This window comes from Syngnathus scovelli, chromosome 9, assembly GCF_024217435.2.
Source record: "Syngnathus scovelli strain Florida chromosome 9, RoL_Ssco_1.2, whole genome shotgun sequence".
NCBI lineage: Eukaryota > Metazoa > Chordata > Actinopteri > Syngnathiformes > Syngnathidae > Syngnathus > Syngnathus scovelli.
This window is the reverse complement of record NC_090855.1, coordinates 16,196,851-16,218,840: the sequence shown is the minus strand read 5'-3', so window position 1 is coordinate 16,218,840 and position 21,990 is coordinate 16,196,851. Positions and strand designations below refer to the sequence as shown.

Genomic DNA, 21,990 nt, shown 5'->3' with positions numbered 1-21,990 from the left:
TATGTCTATCTGGGGGGAGACGACTGTGGGACCCGCGTGTCAGGGGAGCCTCCATAACCTCAGATTGCTCCTACAAACTCGATCTCTATTAATTATCCTAATTAAATTCAATAAAGATGGGTCCGACTATTCCCTCTGGATTTTTACATCATCAATTGGCTCTCCCCCTTTTTCCTGTTGTCTAGCTCAAATATGTTTCTCAGTCTGCTTCTCTTTATTGCCCCTCTTGGCGAGTCTAACTCGCCCCTTCTTCTCTTGACCGAATCCACTTTAGTCCAAATGTCCTATTCTAAAATGTATCTAACTCGACTTCTACTTCTTAAGCCTGACGAGCCAAAATATCAGATCTCGCTCTTGTTTCTTACCGTTTTAGCCTATTTGTTTTATCCAAATCTGTTCAATCTCTGACTATGATGCTTTTCTCTGTAGCTCTACGCATTATTCAATTTTTTATCAAATCTCCTCAGTTCTGTCAAACTCAGTGCACAATGAAGCTCCTGTCCACCTTGACCCAAGCTCCACCCAGTTTGGTAACGCCACAGCAAGGAGTGCGATTTGGCCGTCGGACACTTCCAACACCCCTGCGTCCCAGAGGCCACACAGAGTGTCTTCCATGCCTTGGTCCGCCTCTTTCGGCCAACGATATTGAGGCCGTTTGATAGGCTGCGTCTCATCCATTTGGAGATCAATAGGGGCCACCGAATGACAAAACCCGACATCAAATGGACCCTGGGACCACAGTGTGTCGGGCAAGGCCGCCAGCATTACTTCAGCGTCCTCATGATCAGTTAACGCCCTACCGTGTGTGCGGGACACCAACATCATCTCCAGCAATCCTGTGTCTGCCATGGGTTGTTTAATTTGGTATGCATTCTGAGACTCAGACCAGTACAAATTAGGAATGTGAGTTTTCCGCCAATCGGTCTGTTGCAACAACTGCTTGACCATTGAGCCCAATTGTCTGGCCTCGTGTCCTGGGGCAAGAGCCAGCGAAATGTGTGGCACCCCTTTCTCTGTCATTTTGAACCACTGCATTTGTTCATATGTCAATTCAGTTGCCGCTGCGACTCCCTCTTTACCAATCAAAATGCACGATGAAGTTAAATCCCACATGTGCCCTTCAATTTCTTCAAACAAATCCCGATATACATCATCACTTTCTCGGTCATAATATAGAGTGCAATGCAAAGGATCAACAGGTGGGTGGTATGGCGCCAGTGAGCAGATCCAGGGCTTCCACAGTAGGTAGGTCGAGAACACACCACCACCAGCAGGGGTCTCTGGCTCCAGCCTGGCCCAGTAGATGGTTGCAGTTTCTGCTTCTGCCGGTAGGGGCGCCATCAGCCACTGACCATGTTGTTGTAGCTGCTGTGAGCACTGGATGCTGACGCCATCTGGAAATTGAATAATCACTCCCTCTGGCCCACACAGAATTCTGGCTTGAACGGCTGACAGCAAGTCCCTTCCCATCAAATTGATCGGAGTGTCTGTGGAATGGATGTATTTGTACCACAGTCTACACCCTGTCCGGGTGATCACAGTTTCAAGTGGTTTGGTAAAAGGCAGAGTACGTGGTTGTCCCGAGAAGCCGACTAAAGTTGTTGTTTTCTTTAACAGTGAGGATACAGGAAGGGCAGTGTTTATTGATGAATAAGTTGCTCCTGTGTCCACCAGCATCTTCACAGGTTTTTCCTTCCACTGTCACATGAAGCATTGGCTCCGCCGGGCCACTGCTTTCCTGGCTCCCCGGGCAGCCCTATTCTAATGGTCCACACCAGAGATCATCATGTTGGTAGTACTGACCTCTGTGCGTTTGTGGGCGGGTGGCTCCGCGCGGTCGATACTGTGGGCATTCTTTTGCCCAGTGGTCGGTTTCGCCGCAGATGAAGCATGCGTTGGGCGAATGGGGTTTATATGCTGCCCTCCCCGGGTAAGCAGGTGCACTCCCTCCCCGGCCTCTGTATCCGCCCTGGAACTGGTGAAGTGAATTTTGAACTTTATGCGTATCTGTATGTTGCACTAGATGATCCACTAGTAGCAGTAAGACTATCAAACTATATTTGCTGTACAGAGAAGCTTTAGTTTCAGCAATGTGTGCAATCCTATAATAAGGTAAAGTGGCTGTTGTCGTCCATCACCAACAGCGCTGGTCAAGATCTCCTTTTTAGGACTGAAGTAAACTAGTAGATTGAAAACTACAGCTGTTACCCAAAGCCGTGACATCAGGTTGGTAAGATTATTGGTGCTTCGCTCCCCTCCCTGAAGGACATTTACACCTCCCATCTCGCCCGCAAGGCAACCTCGATTGCCAGAGATGTGAGTCACCCGGCTCACTCTTTGTTTGACCTTCTGCCCTCTGGGAAGAGGTACAGGAGCCTGCGCTCCCGCACCACCAGACTTGCCAACAGCTTCTTTCCCCAGGCTGTTAGGGCCCTGAACTCGCTACCCCCTTCTGCGTAGCGTGTGGCACTGTTGCGCTATTTTCGGGAATGTCTGCTGTACGCGCACTTGCTCCTTTTTTTTTTTCTGCTCCTCTTATTTATTTATTTATTGTTGTGTTATTTATTCATTATTTATTCAGCACGCTTTTGTTATACTTGTTACTTGTTTGTCTGTTGTGAGCCATGTCTTGTCACCGTGGGATAGGGGGGAACGAAATTTCGGTTTCCTTGTGTGTCTTTGGCATGTGGAGAAATTGACAATAAAGCTGACTTTGACTTTGACTTTTGAGGTTCTTGTCAGGTATAAAAGCTACGGGCCTGACAAGAGGGGCGTTCGTTCGGGCGTTCCAGCGGGGGTCGTTCGTTGGTTCCAGGGCTTGCTCTAGCGCGGGTTCGCTCGCTCTCGCTCGCTCCCCCTTTTGGGGGTGGGGGGGGGGGGGGGGGGAAGGCTTTTTTACATCCATGCCTTGGGCCACTCAACTTTTTGGAAAGACTTCACTCTGACATTGGTTGAATAAAATCTTTTCCCAATCAGCCGTGGTCCCTGAAGTGCTCATTCGTCGGGAAACAGCCACCGATCACCGAGTGTTTTTTGAAGACCAGCGAAGCAGCAAAAACCATATACCACACTGGCCCCTTCCGCGCCCCACCACCTGAAGAGCCTGTGACATTTGCATTTCCTTTTTCTGTGATTTAGACTGTTTAGCTTCACCATGCATTTTTGCCAACTGTAATTTCAACAACTGTTTAGATAATGCGTCTGTCTCGTTTTCAACTTTAGCTTGTGACTCAGTGAACATTCTGCAGTGATGCAAAAGATGACGTTTAAATCGTTCTTCGGCACAAACCAGAATGTCAGGATCTGACATTAGCTGCTTCTTCACATCTGGCGGAAGTCCATCCAGCAGCGCCGTTCGGAAGAGCACCTCTGCCTCGTGCGTGAGAGCCGGATGGCGACCTGTGGTTTCAATCCAACTCTCCACACATGTTACATAATGTTGTGCAGGTGACATTTTCACATCATAAGGAAACATAGTGGGGGCCAGATCGGTGGGTTGTGGGAAAGTCAATTTAATGTTTTCAAACAGGGGCGCTGCTACTTGTGGCAAGGGCACCTCCCTCCCCAGTCTCGCTGTGCCTGCTGCTTCCTCAATTGCCTGCAATTGCACTAGGGAGCATGCTCCTGCCAACATCTGGCGCATGTCACCGAGTGTACAGCTCTGCCCACTCATCAGAGCCAAAAATTTGTTTAGCCACACCTTGCCTCCTCTGTGAAGTGGGGGCATATTTTCCATCATCGCGGTCACATCACGGAGCACCATGGGCTCGTAGTGCTGACCGCCCGATGTGGTCACCAGCGGACACATCAATTCATTTTTCTGCACCTCGGCCTGTGTCATCTGTCCCTGACCACTCCGCAAATTACCGTATTTACCGGTGTACAGGTCGACTCGGTGTATAAGTCGACCCCCTAAAATTCGACGGAAATTTACGATTTTATGATATATCCTTTGTATAAGTCGAGCTCAATTGTTGCATTATATTAAACTTCAAAATTCAATATGCGAAATTTATTGACAAAATGTGTTCAAATTCCGGGAGGCCGTCCGCATGCGGCTGTTTATAAGCACCGCGGAGGAGATCGCGGAGCCTCATTCGACTTCCAGCGGCCGGCGAGCTCGCGCACGCCGCCCGGCACCAACGGGAGGCCGGAAATAGCTCCAAGCCGAGCGGATCGCCACTTTATAAGCACCGCAGAGGAGATCGCGGAGCCTCATTCGACTTCCAGCGGCCGGCGAGCTCGCGCACCCGCCCGGCACATCCGGGAGGCCGTGCGCACGCGCCAAGTGGCCGGAAATAGCCCCCGCCGAGCGGATCGGCTGTTTATAAGCACCGCGGAGGAGATCACGGAGCCTCATTCGACTTCCAGCGGCCGGCGAGCTCGCGCACCCGCCCGGCACATCCGGGAGGCCGTGCGCACGCGCCAAGTGGCCGAAAATAGCCCCCGCCGAGTGGATCGGCTGTTTATAAGCACCGCGGAGGAGATCGCTGAGCCTCATTCGACTTCCAGCGGGCCGCGCACTCGCGCACGCCGCCCGGCACATCCGGGAGGCCGTGCGCACGCGCCGAGTGGCCGAAAATAGCCCCTGCCGAGCGGATCGGCTGTTTATAAGCACCACGGAGGAGATCGCTGAGCCTCATTCGACTTCCAGCGGGCCGCGCACTCGCGCACGCCGCCCGGTTCAAATTTTCTAAGTGCAACGCACAATGAGATGCATGAGAAACGGCCTTGGTTACCATCACATTTGAAGCGATGAATACGAAGTTAAATTTTATGACTCGGTGTATAAGTCGAGGTCGATTTTTTTCGGTTGATTTTGGATCGAAAAAGGTCGACCAATACACCGGCAAATACGGTATATTTTCTCCGTCTCTCTCTCTCTCTCTCTCTCTCTCTCTCTCTCTGTTGCCCATTTTAACATCTGCGCTTCCTGTCTACGCTGCTCATCAGCTTGATCAATTTTCTTTTTTAGCTCCTCATTCTCGGCAGTAAGTCTATGCCAGCTTTCTTCTTTCGTCACATTGGACGGTTGAGGGCTCAGACCGGTGGTGGAGGTGTCCACGCGGGATGTGTCCACGCGGGATGTGTCCCCCTCCCGGGCCCGTCGCCTCTCTTTATTTACTGCTTGTTCAATCAACTGTACAATACTCTGATCCGCCCTTTCGCCTTCGCCCTCGACATCCACTACCATCCTACCACCCAACGTCACCACCGGAGCCATTACTCCGGGGTCGCCGTACGGCGGCGGTTCAACATAGCTCACTCCGAGTGTCGGGGCACTCGGGTGTGTCACATCATGCAAAGATGGATAAATGCCCTTGTATTCATTTCTTTCCTTGTCTATTTTCACCGCTTTCTCTACCCTTCTTTCTCATGCTCTTGTTAGCCTGCAATTGTCCAAATCAAAAATTTTATTTTCTTTTAACTGTCTTTCTTTTGAACCTCTAAATCGCTCGTGTTGCTAACCTAAACTAACCTTAAAGAAAGGACAAACAGATTACTCCCAATAGCTCCTCATTATTTACGAGTTAGCCCCCCTTTCTTGAACATTCTCTGATCCATGCCGTCTTCCTCCTCACACGCCTGCACCCACACAGGGTGTGCACATAAACGCACACACCGAGCGCGCACACAACCGCTCAATCTCACTGCTTCAAACATTCACTGAGAAACTCACACTGTCCCTGCCCCGCCCGGGCTATAGCACCCCCCGTGCGAGGGGGGGTCGCGGCATCAATGTTGACCGGTTACAGGCTGGCCATTTCCTGCAACAATCATGACGCCGGCCCACCGCCCGCACAAGCATAGCACAGGCCCACGCGCACAGCCCAGACCCGCCACTACGCGCGAGTGCAGGCACGCTCATCAGTCTCAACCTCTCAAAGGGCAGGCCAACTTTGCTGTTGCGCCCTTCATCATGTTCACATTCAACATCTTTCAATGTCTTCTACACAACATTTGTTGTCTCTTATTCTCATCCTATCAAGCCACCGTTCTAGTAACTTTCTGTCACACACCTTATTTTCTCTACTGCCACACCTTGCTCATCTTAGTTTCTCTAACCAACTTAAACACACCATTGTCCACTTCTCAATTTCCCTATCATCGCTCAAAAGCCTCCTAAACATTCTCCATTACTGATTTCTTCCATAGAACACACATCTCACTCACACACACTCATATACACACCCACTCATGAGGATCCTCTGCGCGCACACACACTCTCCTCCCAATTTGGTTCATTTTGGATGTTTTAGCGGTCTGATCTCTCACAGGAGGAACTGTTACCACCGGATATTTTTTGACGAGGCCTCACTTCCCCTCGGGGATCTCTTTATTAACCCCAGCTATTTGAATACGATCGTCACCGCACCCTTGTCCGCCACGACGAAGCACTAGGTCCCTGACCTATCCGTAGTACGCGTAAGTCCCTGACTTTACCGTACACGTTACACACGTAAGTTCCAAACTTATTCACCGTATGTATCTTAACTTCATGCACATCTTATTTGATCTGAACGACAGTCTCCTCTTAAATTTCCTCTTTCAATTTGCAGCATTTCGACTTATAGTAACAGGTATTCTGCTTACCTTATCGGTGATGAGCTCAGGGTTGAGGAGACGTCGTACCAGCTCAACGTTGTGCGCTTATTCCAAACGGTTCGCCGACCGGGAGACAGTGTCCCTGACACTGTCCGGTGTCTTGGCTAAAGACCACGAGTTGTCAATTACCCTTCTCTTGACATCACGTCAGGAAATTGTTAGGTTACGGATTCTAGTTATTGATCTGACTCCAAATTGCGATCAACACTTAACACATAAATTGCTATGTCCTAATCCACACACTGGCGCACCTAACAATTTTGCGAGTTCGTTCTGTGTTAGAAAAATTGTATATATATGTTATCATGCGTTCTCTAATGAGTACTTATTCACAATATTACTGTTCAGTATGCTTGCTGCTTTGCCTTGCTTATTCTTATCTTGTACAACAGAACAGAAGGATTACGGCTGGGTCAGGGGCGAGATGACGGTTGTGTCAAACAAGATGCTGCTGACAGCTCAGCGTCCACCAGAACAGATCGTGAAAACAACACGTCAAACAATGCGTCATGAACCTTCTGATCTTCCTTAAAGAACGTCACTTTCTCTTTCTATCTCTCGGAATATCGCTTAAACTGTTTTGCTGATATAGCCATATCTGCACGCAACACTTTGTGCGTTACTTTTTGTTTCTTTTCTTACGAGACGAAGCCACAATCTCTTCCCCCCCCCTTAAGGGCTAATCGTCTCACACTGTGGGTAGGGCATTCCAAATAAAAAGAGCGAGGAGTGTAAAACAGATTTTTAGTGTAGTCGGATTGCTGTAAGTCTGAATGCACTCCTCGCGAGAAAAGACTCAATATTCTGCCTCACTGGTTTTGTCTGCTGATCCTTTTGCTGATTTTGAACCTAACAGATTTTTGGGGGCTCGTCCGGGATCTGAACCCGGGACCTCTTTTTTTTTAATTAATTTTTATTAATTTTTAATTGTCCAAATTTTAGTCACATGTTTTGAGGGACCACAGCAACAACTTTATATTTAATTTGCAGGCCATTATTTAGTACGATATGACAGTGTCTAGCTAAGTAGACTGTTCTATCAAAAAATGTGAGAGTGAAGGAGGAGGTTTGATTTGTAATCTGACATTTGGGTCCCATTTTGAAGAGTCTCTGCAGGAGCATAGATTGTTTTTGTTTAAAGATATGTTTAACAGTTTATCTCGGTGCAGTAAGGATATAGCAATTTTGCAAGACTTAAAATTAAAAAGCAAAATTACATTCTCATTTTCCCAGATGAGAGGAAAATTGAAATATAAGGAAGACGAAGAAAAGATAAAAAGAACTCGCTGTTGCACAGACAGGAAGATGATGACACAGTGTCAGCGCGAGCTCGCTTAAGAATGGCAGCTAAGAATGTGATGAATGAAGATGAGAAAAATGATCAAATTACAAAGACAGATGTTGTGGCACGGCAAAGCGAACCATCCTTTCCGTCTTTGTACCCCAAATTAAACAACTCATTGCTTCCTATAATTTGAGAGGTGATGAAGTACAACAGGTTTTCATGGCATCCTTAACCATACATTGGGCAAGCGTTAAAGGCACCTGGAGTCCTTTTGATCTCCAGGGCCGTCCATTGGAATATAACAGGGTGCCATTACAAATACGAATTGACCAACTATTGGGCAGGATAAAAATAAAATTCCAACGTAGAGCAAATTACACAGACATTGGCCGAACTAAACAAAAACAAGATAAGTTGTTTGAAGACTTTAGACACAGACCAGAAAGAGTGTTCAACTGATGTCTATGATCAACAACTCAAAAATGCTCTACATGCAAATTTGCGACCAGTATTATGTCGACAACGAATAAATTCGACAAATTTTTCCCTATAAAATGGTGCCGTTTGGGTTTGAAGTACATAGTCGCTTCAAAGGAGGAAAAGCATGATTTAAGATACGCGATTGATCAATGAGAAGGCTATCCCTTGTGCCAGGGGTGTCAAACTCATTTGTTCAAGGGCCGCGGTGTAGTCATGGCTTCTTTTGGAGGGCCGGTATGACTGTCATACCCGAGTAGATGTGTGAGCGCCTCATATTGTGGGAGTTGCAAAACAAGCTGACGAGTAACTCGCTTTCAAATCAGACAAATACAAACTGGTCTAATATTTAAACTTACAACATTATTAAGAGGGAAGATAATTTGCAATTCGAGTAATGACATGAAGCACAATTTGACACCTGTGCCTTATACAAAGGTAAAGTAGGATTAGGAATTGCTTGCAATATAATTACAAATTAGTTAACACCTGTGTGATTGATTGATTGATTGATTGATTGGTTGATTGATTGATTGATTGATTGATTGATTGATTGATTGATTGAGTGAGTGAGTGAGTGAGTGAGTGAGTGAGTGAGTGAGTGAGTGAGTGAGTGAGTGAGTGAGTGAGTGAGTGAGTGAGTGAGTGAGTGACTTTTCTGTCGCCTGCACGTCATCTTTCTTGCATGGCTACGTTGCTGTCTCAGCTGCTCTCAATCCTGCCACTCTCATTCCCCTTCCTGACGACGGCGGATTCCATGATTGTATCGATGCTGCCCAACAGATTGCAAAGGCTCGGCCTGATTTGGAAGATACGCCTCTGCCAGATGGTCATGTGGGTTTTGTTGATGGGTCTTCTAAGAAAATGAATCTGGTGTGACCCTTACTGGGTATGCCATTGTTACTGCCGACGAAGTCTTGGAGGCTGCTAAACTGCTATCCTATATGTCAGCACAGGCCGCTGAGCTCATTGCTTTGATTGGGGCCTGCAAATTGTTTGCAAACAAGTCCGTCACTATCTGGACTGATAGTCAGTATGCTTTTGCTACAGTGCACGTTTTTGCTCAGCAGTGGAGCAACCGTGGCATGATAACTTCTACAGGGAAGCCCGTCACCCATTCCACATTACTAACTCAACTTTTGGACGCTGTCCAGCTACCTTTAAAGGTGGCGGTTTGCAAATGTGCTGCTCACACTGCAAGATCTGATCCTGTTTCTCTTGGTAATGCTTTTGCTGACAAATCCGCTAAGGCCGCTGCAGAAGGCCTGCTCCATGTCCTCTCGTCTCTCACTGATCATGATTCGATGTCACACATCTCCCCTGATGTGTTGCTTGACATGCAGTCTCAGAGCCCCTCCCAGGAACGACTCTCTTGGGAAAAACGGGGTGCAACTAAAAACACTGATGGTCTTTTTGTGTGACCTTTGGGCAAACCTATCTTGCCTCGTAACTTGTTCAAATGGGCTGCTATTTCGAGTCATGGGGTCACCCATGTCTCGACGGGGGGTATGGTGAAACAAGTTGAAGCTATTTATACGACATACGGTTTTGCAGCTTTTTCACAAGGCAATTTAAGACCTCAGAGAGGAAAGTTCCCGACTCCATTGTATCCGCTTCAGACAATACATATGGTTTATATCCAATTACATAAATGTGAAGGGAAAGAATATTGTTTTTTCTGCATTTATTTGTTTTCTGCATTTATCTTATTGTAAAAAGGTGATCTCCGCAGACCCAACCTAAGTACGGAAGGTGAGCAAAGTCTGGTAATAGTGCCTGATCCTGGTGCCAAGATCCAGGGTTGACACGAAAGCTAGCAGAAGCCAATTTCCAAGACACCAACCCGAAGCTCAGGGTGTTGACTCTGAGGAGATCCAAAAACATGAGCATTAGAGAGTCATTTGGTGAGTACTTTAATCCGGCTGTGGCCTGCGCAAAGTCTGCCATGTGTTTTTGGTTGCTTTTGCTGGTTTGTGTTACCATTGTATTTTTTTCGGGGGTTATTTTATTTGGAGAGATGGAGTACCATGAGCCTCGAACATTCTTCTCTCAGGCAACTACCAACACTGATTCTAATCAATACGGCTCATGGGGAAAAATTGCTAGACATAAGCGCAACAAAAAATCCCCTTTCGATCATGTTGTTTGTACACCAGAAACCGTCCGCGTTCCAACTTGCGTAGCATGGCTTTTGTCTTGGACTTACAATAACTCATTAATGTTTACTGTGGCTCCTAATACATCTTCTTCTATTATTTTACCAATGAAAAGTTTGAAGGGTTTTCGAAATGGTCACCCCACTACTGGGGATAAATGGCTCGGATATTGGTGGTATTTAACTGGTCACCCGGTTAGCACCGACTGGGGCACCCTTGTCACCACACAAACGCAAGATTTTTGGCCCTCTGGTTCCAGTGAAGAGGCTGTGTTCTTTGCTAAACGAGTAACTTTGAAAAATCAGGGCACAAGCCTCCTTTTGACTCTTACACTCCCTGATGGTCAAATTCGTCCTCCAAATGCCACTTTAACACTTCTTGTTGGGGTTTTCAACTGTGGGCTTGGTCCTCTGAAATTGATCCCCACTTTCCTATTGCTATTTGCATTAACAAAACAATGTCGATCGCAGACCGTCCCGTTACAAATAATTACACCTTGTCAGCAGGAGCAAAAATCACAAGTATGCTCCTCACTGATATAGATAGCTATTTTATAGCCTCCACAGGAATAAGCGGTCAAACCAACAACTGGCTTCTTATGGCTGAGCAAGCCGCAAAAATGGCTAACACCAGTTGCATTGCATGTATGGGTCCAAGACCTCTTTTGAAAATCATACCTGGAAATATAGTTCCTAAGTGTGCTGATGTTTTAATGTTAAACTCATCCATTTCACCCACTCATGATTGTTTTAAATGGGATAAGGTTTACCCTGTTGCCTCTATGACAAAATATAAACCCCTTTTTTCGTCTTTTGCTAAGTCCGTAGTGCCCGAATACTGGCCGAGAACGAAGCGAAACGCCGAATGGCAGGGCGCAGCTAATCCAACTTACATAGACGCCATTGGTGTTCCTAGAGGAGTACCGGATGAGTATAAGCTGGTGAATCAGATAGCAGCTGGTTTTGAATCCGCCCTGTGTTGGTGGTGTACTCTTAATAAAAATGTTGACAGGATTAACTACATCCACTACAACGTGCAGAGGCTTGGAAACTGGACCGAGGCGGGTTTCAGGGCGGTCCATTCCCAACTGGCCGCTACTTCCCTCATGGCTTTCCAGAATCGAATGGCCCTTGACATGCTACTCTCAAAAGAGGGCGGTGTCTGCGCCATGTTTGGTGAGCAATGTTGCACATTTATTCCAAATAATACTGCAGCCGACGGAAGCCTGTCCCGGGCCCTTGAGGGTCTGAGGACCTTGAATGGGAGGATGAAGGAACACAGTGGGGTGAACACGGAGGTTTGGACCGACTGGTTGAACATGTTCGGAAAGTACCGCACCCTGGTTTCCTCGGTTCTGGTCTCCATTGCCGTTTTCTCTGCCATTTTGACCCTGTGTGGATGTTGCTGCATTCCTTGTCTCCGATCCTTAATTAATAAGCTAATTACAACTGCTATCTCTCCACCAGCTGAGACTTTTCCGTTACTCCAAAGGGATGACCTTTCGATCGACGGGAGTTCTTTCTCTAGTGACGACTCTGTCAGCGAATCCATTGTGGTAAACCTATCCGATTTGTTTCGTGACTCTGGCTTTGACGATTACCGTATTTTCCGGACTATAAGTCGCTCCGGAGTATAAGTCGCACCAGCCATAAAATGCCCCAAAAAGTGAAAAAAAACATATATAAGTCGCTCCGGAGTATAAGTCGCATTTTGGGGGCAATTTATTCGACAAAATCCCACACCAAAAACAGTCATGAACGAGCAACAACAGGCTAAACGATAGCAACAACAGGCTAAACGATAGGTATGCTAACGTGACAAACACAAACAAAGAGCTGAGAACGGGCCTGACGTAACATATAGAGTGATTAAGGACAACTATTACATGAATAACATGTTTATAAAACCATCAGTGTCACTCCAATTCATTAAATAGCAACAACAGGCTAAACGATAGGTATGCTAACGTGACAAACTCAAAGAAAGAGCTGAGAACGGGCCTGACGTAACATATAGAGTGATTAAGGACAACTATTACATGAATAACATGTTTATAAAACCATCGGTGTCACTCCAATTCATTAAATAGCAACAACAGGCTAAACGATAGGTATGCTAACTTGACAAACACAAACAAAGAGCTGAGAACGGGCCTGACGTAACATATAGAGTGATTAAGGACAACTATTACATGAATAACATGTTTATAAAACCATCGGTGTCACTCCAATTCATTAAATCCATCGATCGATCTTTGTCAACAATGGGTGCGCACGGCTGAGGGCGCTTGCGCTTCAAAATATTCCACAGGCTCATATAACGATAGATAAACTATATTTTAAATAACTATAATACAAGCCAATAATATTATCAAACCATCCGTGCACTTTAATTCCATTAAATCCATCGATCAAATTCCTCGTCCTTTGTCAACATCGCCGCGCGTGCGCCCTGACGTCACCCTCGTCTTTATTCCACAGATCTACTATATAACTATATTGTAGCATTAACAAAGTACAAGGATAGACGTAGGTTTGGTAAACGGCTCTTTATTAAACAAAACAAACTTCCAAGCGTGTGGCGGCGTGGACTTCCAGACAGACCGGGCGTGCGTAATGGCCATGTCCGAGCCCCGCGCACCGTTCGCGGACAATCACTCGGCCGATCGTCGGCCCCCGACTCAGTAGAGACCGGGCGTGCGTAAAAGCCATAATAGTTTTTCAAACCTTCTATGTCACTCCAAATCCTTAATTCCTTCAAACTCTTTGTCCTCCGTGTCACTTAGAAATGATCACCGCTAATGATGCCGGTCGTCCTTGTGTGGGCACGTTTGTATGTAAACAACCGGCGCGCCGCGCTACTGACGTCACTTGAAATAGTAATCCATTGGTACATCACGGTTCTCCAAACTTTCTTTCTGCTGCTCGATTACTGTTTTCAGCTGCATATTTTACAACTTGAAGTTTGTAACCTGCAAAATATGAGTTTCTTTTTGGTGCCATTTTTCTTAAGCCCACCCAGTTGATGAGTCACGGCCAACGGTAAAATTTAGAGCGCCCTCATCCAGTTTCGTCTGAAAATATAATTTTTTTTGGTTGTTTTATCAAAGTCAAAGTCTGCTTTATCGTCGATATACTTTTTTTATATACTAAGACACACAAAGAGATTGAAATTACATTTCCTCTATCCCTCGGTGAGATAGTACACATATGCATACAAGCAACACAAAAAAAACCAAGAAGGCACTAACAATGAATAAATAAGAGTATTGAATAAATGATAAATAAACAAATAATAATAAATAATAATAATAAATATAAGAGGAGCAAAAATGGAGCAAGTGTACATACAGCAGACAGTGGACTTGGATATGGTGCTTTAAAGTGTTAATTGCTTTATTTGATGTTTTCTCTATTTTTTATGTTTTGAATATGTTCAAGATAAAGAAATAAAAGCATGTGAAGTGATCAACTATACTAAAAATAACATGGGAAGTGGTCAACTATACTTGTAAGTGATGTCTTAATGATCAAGTAAAAATTTGTGAAAAAAAAACATATATAAGTCGCTCTTGAGTATAAGTCGCCCCCCCATCCAAACTATGAAAAAAACCGCGACTTATAGTCCGGAAATTACGGTAAGACTCAATTTCCTCCCAAGTGTAAGTTAGTTCTTGCGAAATGTGATCCCTTGGCTGAAAATCTTTTGAAGTGGCCATATGGGTGATAAGTTAGTCCCCGAGAACTTATGATAAACAGGGGGGAATTGTTAGAAAAATTGTATATATATGTTATCATGCGTTCTCTAATGAGTACTTATTCACAATATTACTGTTCATTATGCTTGCTTCTTTGCCTTGCTTATTCTTATCTTGTACAACAGAACAGAAGGATTACGGCTGGGTCAGGGGCGAGATGACGGTTGTGTCAAACAAGATGCTGCTGACAGCTCAGCGTCCACCAGAACAGATCGTGAAAACAACACGTCAAACAATGCGTCATGAACCTTCTGATCTTCCTTAAAGAACGTCACTTTCTCTTTTTATCTCTTGGAATATCGCTTAAACTGTTTTGCTGATATAGCCATATCTGCACGCAACACTTTGTGCGTTACTTTTTGTTTCTTTTCTTACGAGACGAAGCCGCAATCTCTTCCCCCCCCCTTAAGGGCTAATCGTCTCACACTGTGGGTAGGGCATTCCAAATAAAAAGAGCGAGGAGTGTAAAACAGATTTTTAGTGTAGTCGGATTGCTGTAAGTCTGAATGCACTCCTCGCGAGAAAAGACTCAATATTCTGCCTCACTGGTTTTGTCTGCTGATCCTTTTGCTGATTTTGAACCTAACATTCTGTCAAAGAGAAGACCAGTAGATCAATCAGACCAAATTTACCAATTGTTTATTCCTGACAAAGCGCACTAATACAGGCCTGGGTCCCGGGTCCCTCACACTAAAACTCGTGCGTTTTTGTGACCACCAAAAGACGACACATTCTTCCGGGTTGCCCAGTTTTAAAGAAACACAATATGAATATTAAAGCATGCAAAATATTGTGAGATGATTGGTCGATGGCCATCTCCTCCCCGTGTCGGCGTTATCGCTGAGGTCAGGTGGTTGGATTTCCCCGCGAAGCTGGGCAACATAGACGTACTGTTGTTCTCGTTCCTCAACGACCTTGAGATGTTCTCGTCCGGTACTCCCTGTCTGGGCCTATACACAACACTTCAACGAAAACAAGTTCATGCAGTTTGCCTGCACATTCTTCGCCAACCACCAATCCACACGAGCACTCCAATACTAGATATTATATTAATATGATTATAAGTTTAACACAACCTTAAAAATATGTTTGCAAACTGCCGAAAGCACATTTTCCTTTACAGGGAAATAGACAAGTCGATCAGGAACTGCTTCAGATGGGCATGGCTCGAGAGTGGCGTCATCTTACAACTCGGAACACAGTCCGTAACCGCCTGCCTGACGGAACATATCCATAAATTAGATGTCCCGGGGAAGGTTTTGTGCATTCTTTGTCAAAATGTGATAAGCTATGGAGGTCGTGGCGCTTCGAACATTGAGGAGCACATCAAAACAAAAAAACACAAAGGTACCTTTTTAGTTTTACAAGCATGTGGGTAACATGATGTTACATGTAAGCTAATGTTAGGCTATTGTCATGATATTGTTAAAGAATAAATGTTCAATGATAGACGGACGGACAGACGGACTCTAAGCCATTACGTTCAAAAGTTAGGGTCAAAAGACGACGTCCATCCACATCGAAATGAGTCAGATGGGCGCAGTCCACAGCAGAGGGCATGTCCCCAACAAAGGGCATACTTCCTGTTGAGTTTAGTTTATTCACGCAATATCCAAGACATACAACATGATGTTATACTTGTTTACTTGTTCGTCTGTTGTGAGCCATGTCTTGTCACCGTGGGATAGGGGGGAACGAAATTTCGGTTTCTTTGTGTGTCTTTGGCATGTGGAGAAATTGACAATAAAGCTGACTTTGACTTTGATGATACAACAAACAGTATCACACAGTCGGATGCGTGAAAGGTCACCCTAAGCAAGCTATTTAAAGCTTTTAATAGGGGGCCTGGTTTCCCATAAGTATCAGATATTGGCCAGATATCCTTAAATTATGGACAAACATACAGATGTATAATAGACAATAACAATAAACACAATAAGGTACAACACAAACATATGACAAGTAAGATCGTCTCAGTATTCTGGTTACACTGGATTTGATGTAAAGTACATTAGCAATTATTAAATTAACAACAGGACACAGGTGTTCATGCGATTAATGATCAGCACATTAAACATACATCGATAGTTGATTTTTTAGATTTGCCGTATGCTTGACTTTGAGGTAATGATGTGCTGATGACTTTTTATTAATCTTGTAATATTTATAAATAAAAAAAATATTTCCAAATGACTACAACAAACTATTTGACATTTAGGATTAGCAATCAGAAAGGATGACATCATCCTGTGTGTGCTGATCATCATGCTAACATTAATGAAGATGTGGTCCATGACATGTCAATATAGACAATTATTATAAACTAATTAGTATAACCATTACAAATATCTAGAGGACATGTCAATCTTTTCAATTGTTCTCATCTTATATCGTGCTTTTTTTCAAAATGTGAAATTCATTTCACTGAGTGACAGTAAAGAAAAAATCTCTCCTGGTTGGCTGGCAGAAGCTTCACATCATCCAGTCACCGCTTAGCAATGTTGGATTCTTCCATGAATGAATACAAGTTGACTGTCACTGGCCAATTGCAATTGTGCTAAGCTAACTAGCACACTACAAAAATGGCAAGCCAAAGTAAGAACTAATAATTAGCGTTAGCGAGCTCTCGTCATTTATGGCACGTTGACGGGGTTCTCGTTTGGTTATCCCGTTAGCCAGTTGGCGACAGTCCACCCAAGCAGACGTATTTGACATCAAGGTACTCGTCCACGCCGTACTTGGAGCCCTCGCGGCCAAGACCGGACTCCTTGACCCCCCCAAAGGTGGCCTCGGGGGTGGACAGCAGACCCTCGTTGACCCCCACCAGACCCACCTCCAAAGCTTCTGCCACTCTCCAGATCTGAGACATGTCCGACGAGTAGAAGTAACCTATCGGCACACACAAAATTATGATGCACTGGACTACATTGAATTAAAAATGGTCTGGAGTTGGTCTACTACTGCACCAAAGTCAGTGAAAAAAAACTGGAATGAAACAAAATAAAGATCCAAGTAGTACTGTCAAAGACCTTGAAAAGAGCTAGACTGGACTTGAAAAGACCTAGAATAGAAATAACCAAATGTAAGGAATGGACTACAGCCAAGTCAAAGCCAGTCAAGACTGGACTAAGAGTGAGCTAGACTAGACCTCAACTGGAGGTGGATTAGAAGGGAATTGGGTTAAAACTAATGAGTGGGTGCATCTCAAGATAAAAATAACATAAGCACAAGAAGACTGGACAGATTGAAACTAGTGGTGAGTGCTGTACTCAAGTAGAAAAACTAAAGAATACTGTTGATGTGAAAAGTGGAATGCGCCTCCGCCAGCGGATGAGATGTAAGCAAATCCAGTAGCTGTCTGGATCTAGTCTGGGGGCTCACCTGCCAGGCCCACTCGGGACGAATTGGCGATGGCGAGCGCTTCCTGCTCCGTGTCAAACCTGCGCAGGAAGACGACACCATTCCCAAGTCGTCATTCCTGTTTTGGGCCCGTCCCAATGGGAGGAGGAAGTCGCCGGCCGGGATGTTGTGGCTCACCTGACTACGGGCACCAGAGGCCCAAAGGTTTCCTCTCGCATGCACAACATGTCGGCCCTGACGTCCGCCAGCAGCGTGGGTGCCACAAAAGAGCCGTGAAGACGGTGGCCGCCCCGCAGGAGGCGGGCCCCCCGAGAGAGGGCATCCTCGGTCTGATGGAGAACCTGCCGGGCATCGGAAGAAAAAAAACAAGACGCTGAGACGAGGCAATGGTCTGCTCGGCAGGCCCCACGAAAGAGCTAAGGTGACTCTGACCTTGTCCGCTGCCCTGTGGTTGATGAGCGGGCCCTGCGTGGTGCCCGGCTCGCTGCCGTGTCCGATCTTGAGCTGGCAGTCCATGGCGGCTCCAAGCTTTTCCAGAAAGCTGTCGTAGACGGAGCTCTGCACCAGGAAACGGTTGGAACACACGCACGTCTGCACGCAAAAAAACAAGCCTGTTTTTTGCCCTTCCCAGCCTTGAAGTGCTTCACCTCACCAAATGCTGCAACTCAGCAACTGCACCGTTGCATACTGCTGGCACCTAATGGCAAGCCCTTTGAGACTCATTTTGTGCGTTCCATTAGGGAGCGACATTGGAGTTCTTTCTTTTGACTCTGTTGTGCTCACCTGCCCCGAGTTTCTGAACTTGGAAGCCATGGCTCCTTGCACCGCCTCGTCCACATCGGCGCTGTCAAAGACAATGAAAGGGGCGTGACCCCCCAGCTCCATGGAGACCCTCTTGACGGTTTCTGCGGCCATTTTCAGCAAGACCTGACATCGTTAGCATTAGCGTTAGCCTGCACAAGGAGAACAGGGAGAGGCACGTCGCCCCAGGTCTGTTATGCTCTTGCCTTGCCGGTGGCGGTGGAACCTGTGAAGGAGATCTTGCGCACCAGTGGGTTGCTACACAAGACGCGCCCCACCGACGGCGTCTGCTCCCTGGAGCATGGGACCACGTTGAACACGCCCGCCGGGAGGCCCGCCTGAGACGACAGCTGATGAGACGCAAACGACGTGAGGCCAAAAGATACGCCCAACACAAATGCTACACCACACCTAAAGACTAGACTCAACTGGAGCGAAACTAACTGAGCCAGTTCTCAGTGACAGGGATGGCAAATGTGAAAAAGCACGGAAAAGTAGCGGGGGGGGGGGGGGGGGGGGGTTATACACGGTGTCACGGCGGGCGGCGGAATGCCTGTGAGTGTCGCCGAGTATAACGTTGTCCGGCCAGCTAGCCGGCCGCTCCCCCCCATATATAAAAAAAATATTTTATCAATGGATTTACACAATTCATGAAAATACTTTCGACGGATTTACACAATTCACGAAAATACTTTCGACGGAAAAAAAAAAGGAAAACCGCGGATCCGCGGGAAATTCTCATCCCTGCAGTCAGGATTGGATCACAAAACCGCAAGGACTACGAGTCAAAAATCCCAGTTTAGCAGTGGATAACTGACCAGACACTAAAAATGAAAAGCAGACGAGCTTGAGCTCATTCACACTCGTCGTCAACCATCAGCGCCGACGGAAGGTCTGAGCGACTCCCATTTTTGCTGGCAGACTGACAGGAACTGTAAAACGCTGACGGAATAAGCGCCAACGGAAGCCAGATTTGCCCACGAACCCGTAAGCTATTGAGGTTGAATCAAGATCACCCATGCAGACACCGTTGCCAGATACCGGCCTGACCTTAAGGCCAGCTCCTGATTCTCATTATGGCTGGAAGAGTAGCCCCAAGTGGGTTTGTAACCTCTGCCAGAGCAAGCGCCGATAGGGGTGTGTCCTCGGCCGGCTTGACCACGACGCTACATCCTGCGGCCAGCGCGGCGCCAACCTTCCTGGTGATCATGGCGCTTGGGAAGTTCCACTACGACACAGACGCGACACAACGTTGACGTCGCAGCCGGCCTGGAGTTCTCCCACCAGCCAGTCGCTCACCGGCGTGATGATGGAGGCCACGCCCACCGGCTGCTTGAGGAGGAGCATCTTGCGGTCCCTGAATGGTGACGGTACCACGTCACCGTACACCCGCCGTGCTTCCTCCGAAAACCAGTCCAGGAAGGATGTTGAGTAGGCGATTTCACCCAGGGCCTCTTTCATGGGTTTACCCTACACACGCACACATCACGCTAACATCATGACAACATCAAGCTCATGTCATGCAATGTCAGACTTATGTCATGCTGATGTCACACTAACCTAACATTACATTGACAACGTCACACTAACGTCATGCTAATGTCAGTCGGACAGTCTTACTAAACTAACACCATGCTGACAGCACGCTCACATCAGCCAACTAAGTCACATTGAAGTCACTCACGTCAGGCTTACGTCCCGCTAACATCAGGTCATGCTAACATGGTGTTAACTTGTGCTAAATTTGCAAAGGTACTGTAACTGAGGAGCGGTGCTACTGACACTCTCGAAGGTGATGATGGTGGCCAGGTGCTCTTTGTGCTCCGTCATCAGGTTGGCCCACTTCCTCAAGAGGATACTGCGCTCCTGCGGCCGACAACCACAACTCAGTGACGAAGTTTCACGTCATGCATATCTTCCTTGCCGTCACGGTGGAGTTTTTATATTGTGCACTTGTGAGTATATACAGTAAACCCTCGTTTATCGCAGATAATTGGTTCCAAAAACCACCCGCGATGAGTGAAATCCGCGAAGTACGGTCACCAACAAGAAGTACTGGGCAGGTTAACGAGTTAGCGGAAAGATGCTAATTCGCGATCGTGCTAACACGCGACAACGGACTTCTAAAGGAATGAAAACGAACATTTGGAGCAATACTTCATGGTTTTAAAGGTTAGACATGTTTCCTCAATTTAGAAGTTTTATTTTGACTTTTAAATGTTTTTTTAATTTGGAAAAAAATCCGCGATGTAGTGAAGCCGCGATAAACGAAACGCGAAATAGCGAGAGACCGCTGTATATGTATGAATGTTAGTAGCATTGGAACATGAAGAAATCGATTTTGAAACCACGGGGAAATTAAAAGTAATTGTATTGGATTTAGAGGACACGCATGCAGTGCATAGGGACCAACAGCTCGGCTACATTCTGCTCTGTTTGATTGGAGAGCCAGCTGAAATTTTCAGTATCCCGCTGCACGAGTGGTCCTCTCGTCCCCCTTTCAAGCTTCCTTCCTTGTGTTCTTTGCCATTCTTCTCACCTTGGCCGTGACATCCTTCCACTGTTGGAATGCCTCGTGGGCCGCTTCTACGGCCCGCTTGGCCTCTTCCGGCCCGCAGTCCGCCACCCGCGCGATCTCGGTTCCGGTGGCCGGGTCCCAAACCGGGAAGTCTTGAGGCGCGCTCACCCAACGGCCGTGTACGTAGCCACGCGTGCGCACCAGCGGCGCGCTCGCGTCCAAGCTAAAGGCGCGTTGACGCGGTGCTTTCACGAAGGCAGTAGCGAGGAGGCGCGCGCTTTGCGTCGTCTTCATCATCATCATCACAATCATCATCAAGGTGCTTATGGTGGTCGCAGCTTCTGGGTCACAGGAGGACGGGCGTTTTCAGCGGGCAGCTAGCGATCGACACCTTTCAAAGCCTTTTCTGCAGATTGGACACGTGACCACGCACGCGCATTAGGCTTGTTGTGCTCACAACGGCGCATGCGCAAAGCTGACACGCATAGACGCTTCAATAAAAAGAGGGATAGCGAAGGAACAAGTGATGACAAAATGGCAATATCATGATGAAAAACAAGTCAAACAGTAACTGAATTTAAATGTAAACGTAGAAGTTGCCTCTCAGCAGGGCACTTAAATCTGCGTGTGAAAAGTAACTTCGCTCCGTCCATCAATCCAAGTGCCGCAACTCGTTCGCTCGCATTTTTCATATTAGAGTGGAGTGAGCTACTTAAAGTGAAGGGAGTAAAAGAACAAATAAAGTCTTTACACATTTTACGCGCATGGTCATCATTTTGGATGGATGATAAAACCATATTGTTTGCATTTAAAGTTTCCAACTGGAAATTATGGCGCACTTTAACAGCTTTACTTGCCTTGGAAATTTAGCAGACGTTTCCCAACTGCAAGGCTGAGGAGCTTGCGCAACAGTATCAACATTACCTCTGTCTTGCCAGGCTAGGGTTTTTCTTTGAAGACCACAGATTCCGCAAGCATCTGTTCACGTTTTTTTTTTTTTTTTTTTTTGACGCTGTGCTCACTGTCCACG

The 21,990-nt window shown here is 46.4% G+C and overlaps 1 protein-coding gene across 2 annotated transcripts; it reads right to left on the bottom strand.

Moving 5' to 3' along the window:
* Positions 1-15,861: 15,861 nt before the first annotated feature.
* Positions 15,862-21,976, bottom strand: aldh5a1 (aldehyde dehydrogenase 5 family, member A1 (succinate-semialdehyde dehydrogenase)). Of its 2 annotated transcripts, none has more exons than XM_049729774.2 (11): positions 21,818-21,976; positions 20,982-21,366; positions 20,225-20,308; positions 19,742-19,912; positions 19,554-19,670; positions 18,649-18,792; positions 18,425-18,568; positions 18,074-18,232; positions 17,819-17,982; positions 17,663-17,721; positions 15,862-17,170 (listed from the first exon to the last, which is right to left on the bottom strand). In XM_049729774.2, the coding sequence occupies exons 2-11, from the start codon at positions 21,273-21,275 to the stop codon at positions 16,953-16,955; spliced, it is 1,554 nt and encodes a 517-aa protein (XP_049585731.1). In that variant the 5' UTR covers positions 21,276-21,366; positions 21,818-21,976; the 3' UTR covers positions 15,862-16,952. The 2 variants fall into 2 exon arrangements, with proteins under 2 accessions (XP_049585731.1, XP_049585732.1); XM_049729775.2 differs by having other exon boundaries at positions 18,649-18,780.
* Between the last annotated feature and the right edge of the window lie 14 nt (positions 21,977-21,990).

Excerpts from the sequence above, each read along its gene's own strand:
- aldh5a1 (XM_049729774.2), bottom strand. The coding sequence starts at position 21,275 with ATGATGATTGTGATGATGATGATGAAGACGACGCAAAGCGCGCGCCTC. Across the intron at positions 17,722-17,818 it reads CCTCTGGTGCCCGTAGTCAG|GTTTGACACGGAGCAGGAAG; the intron begins GTGAGCCACAAC and ends CTTCCTGCGCAG. Across the intron at positions 17,171-17,662 it reads GTCCCGAGTGGGCCTGGCAG|GTTACTTCTACTCGTCGGAC; the intron begins GTGAGCCCCCAG and ends GTGTGCCGATAG.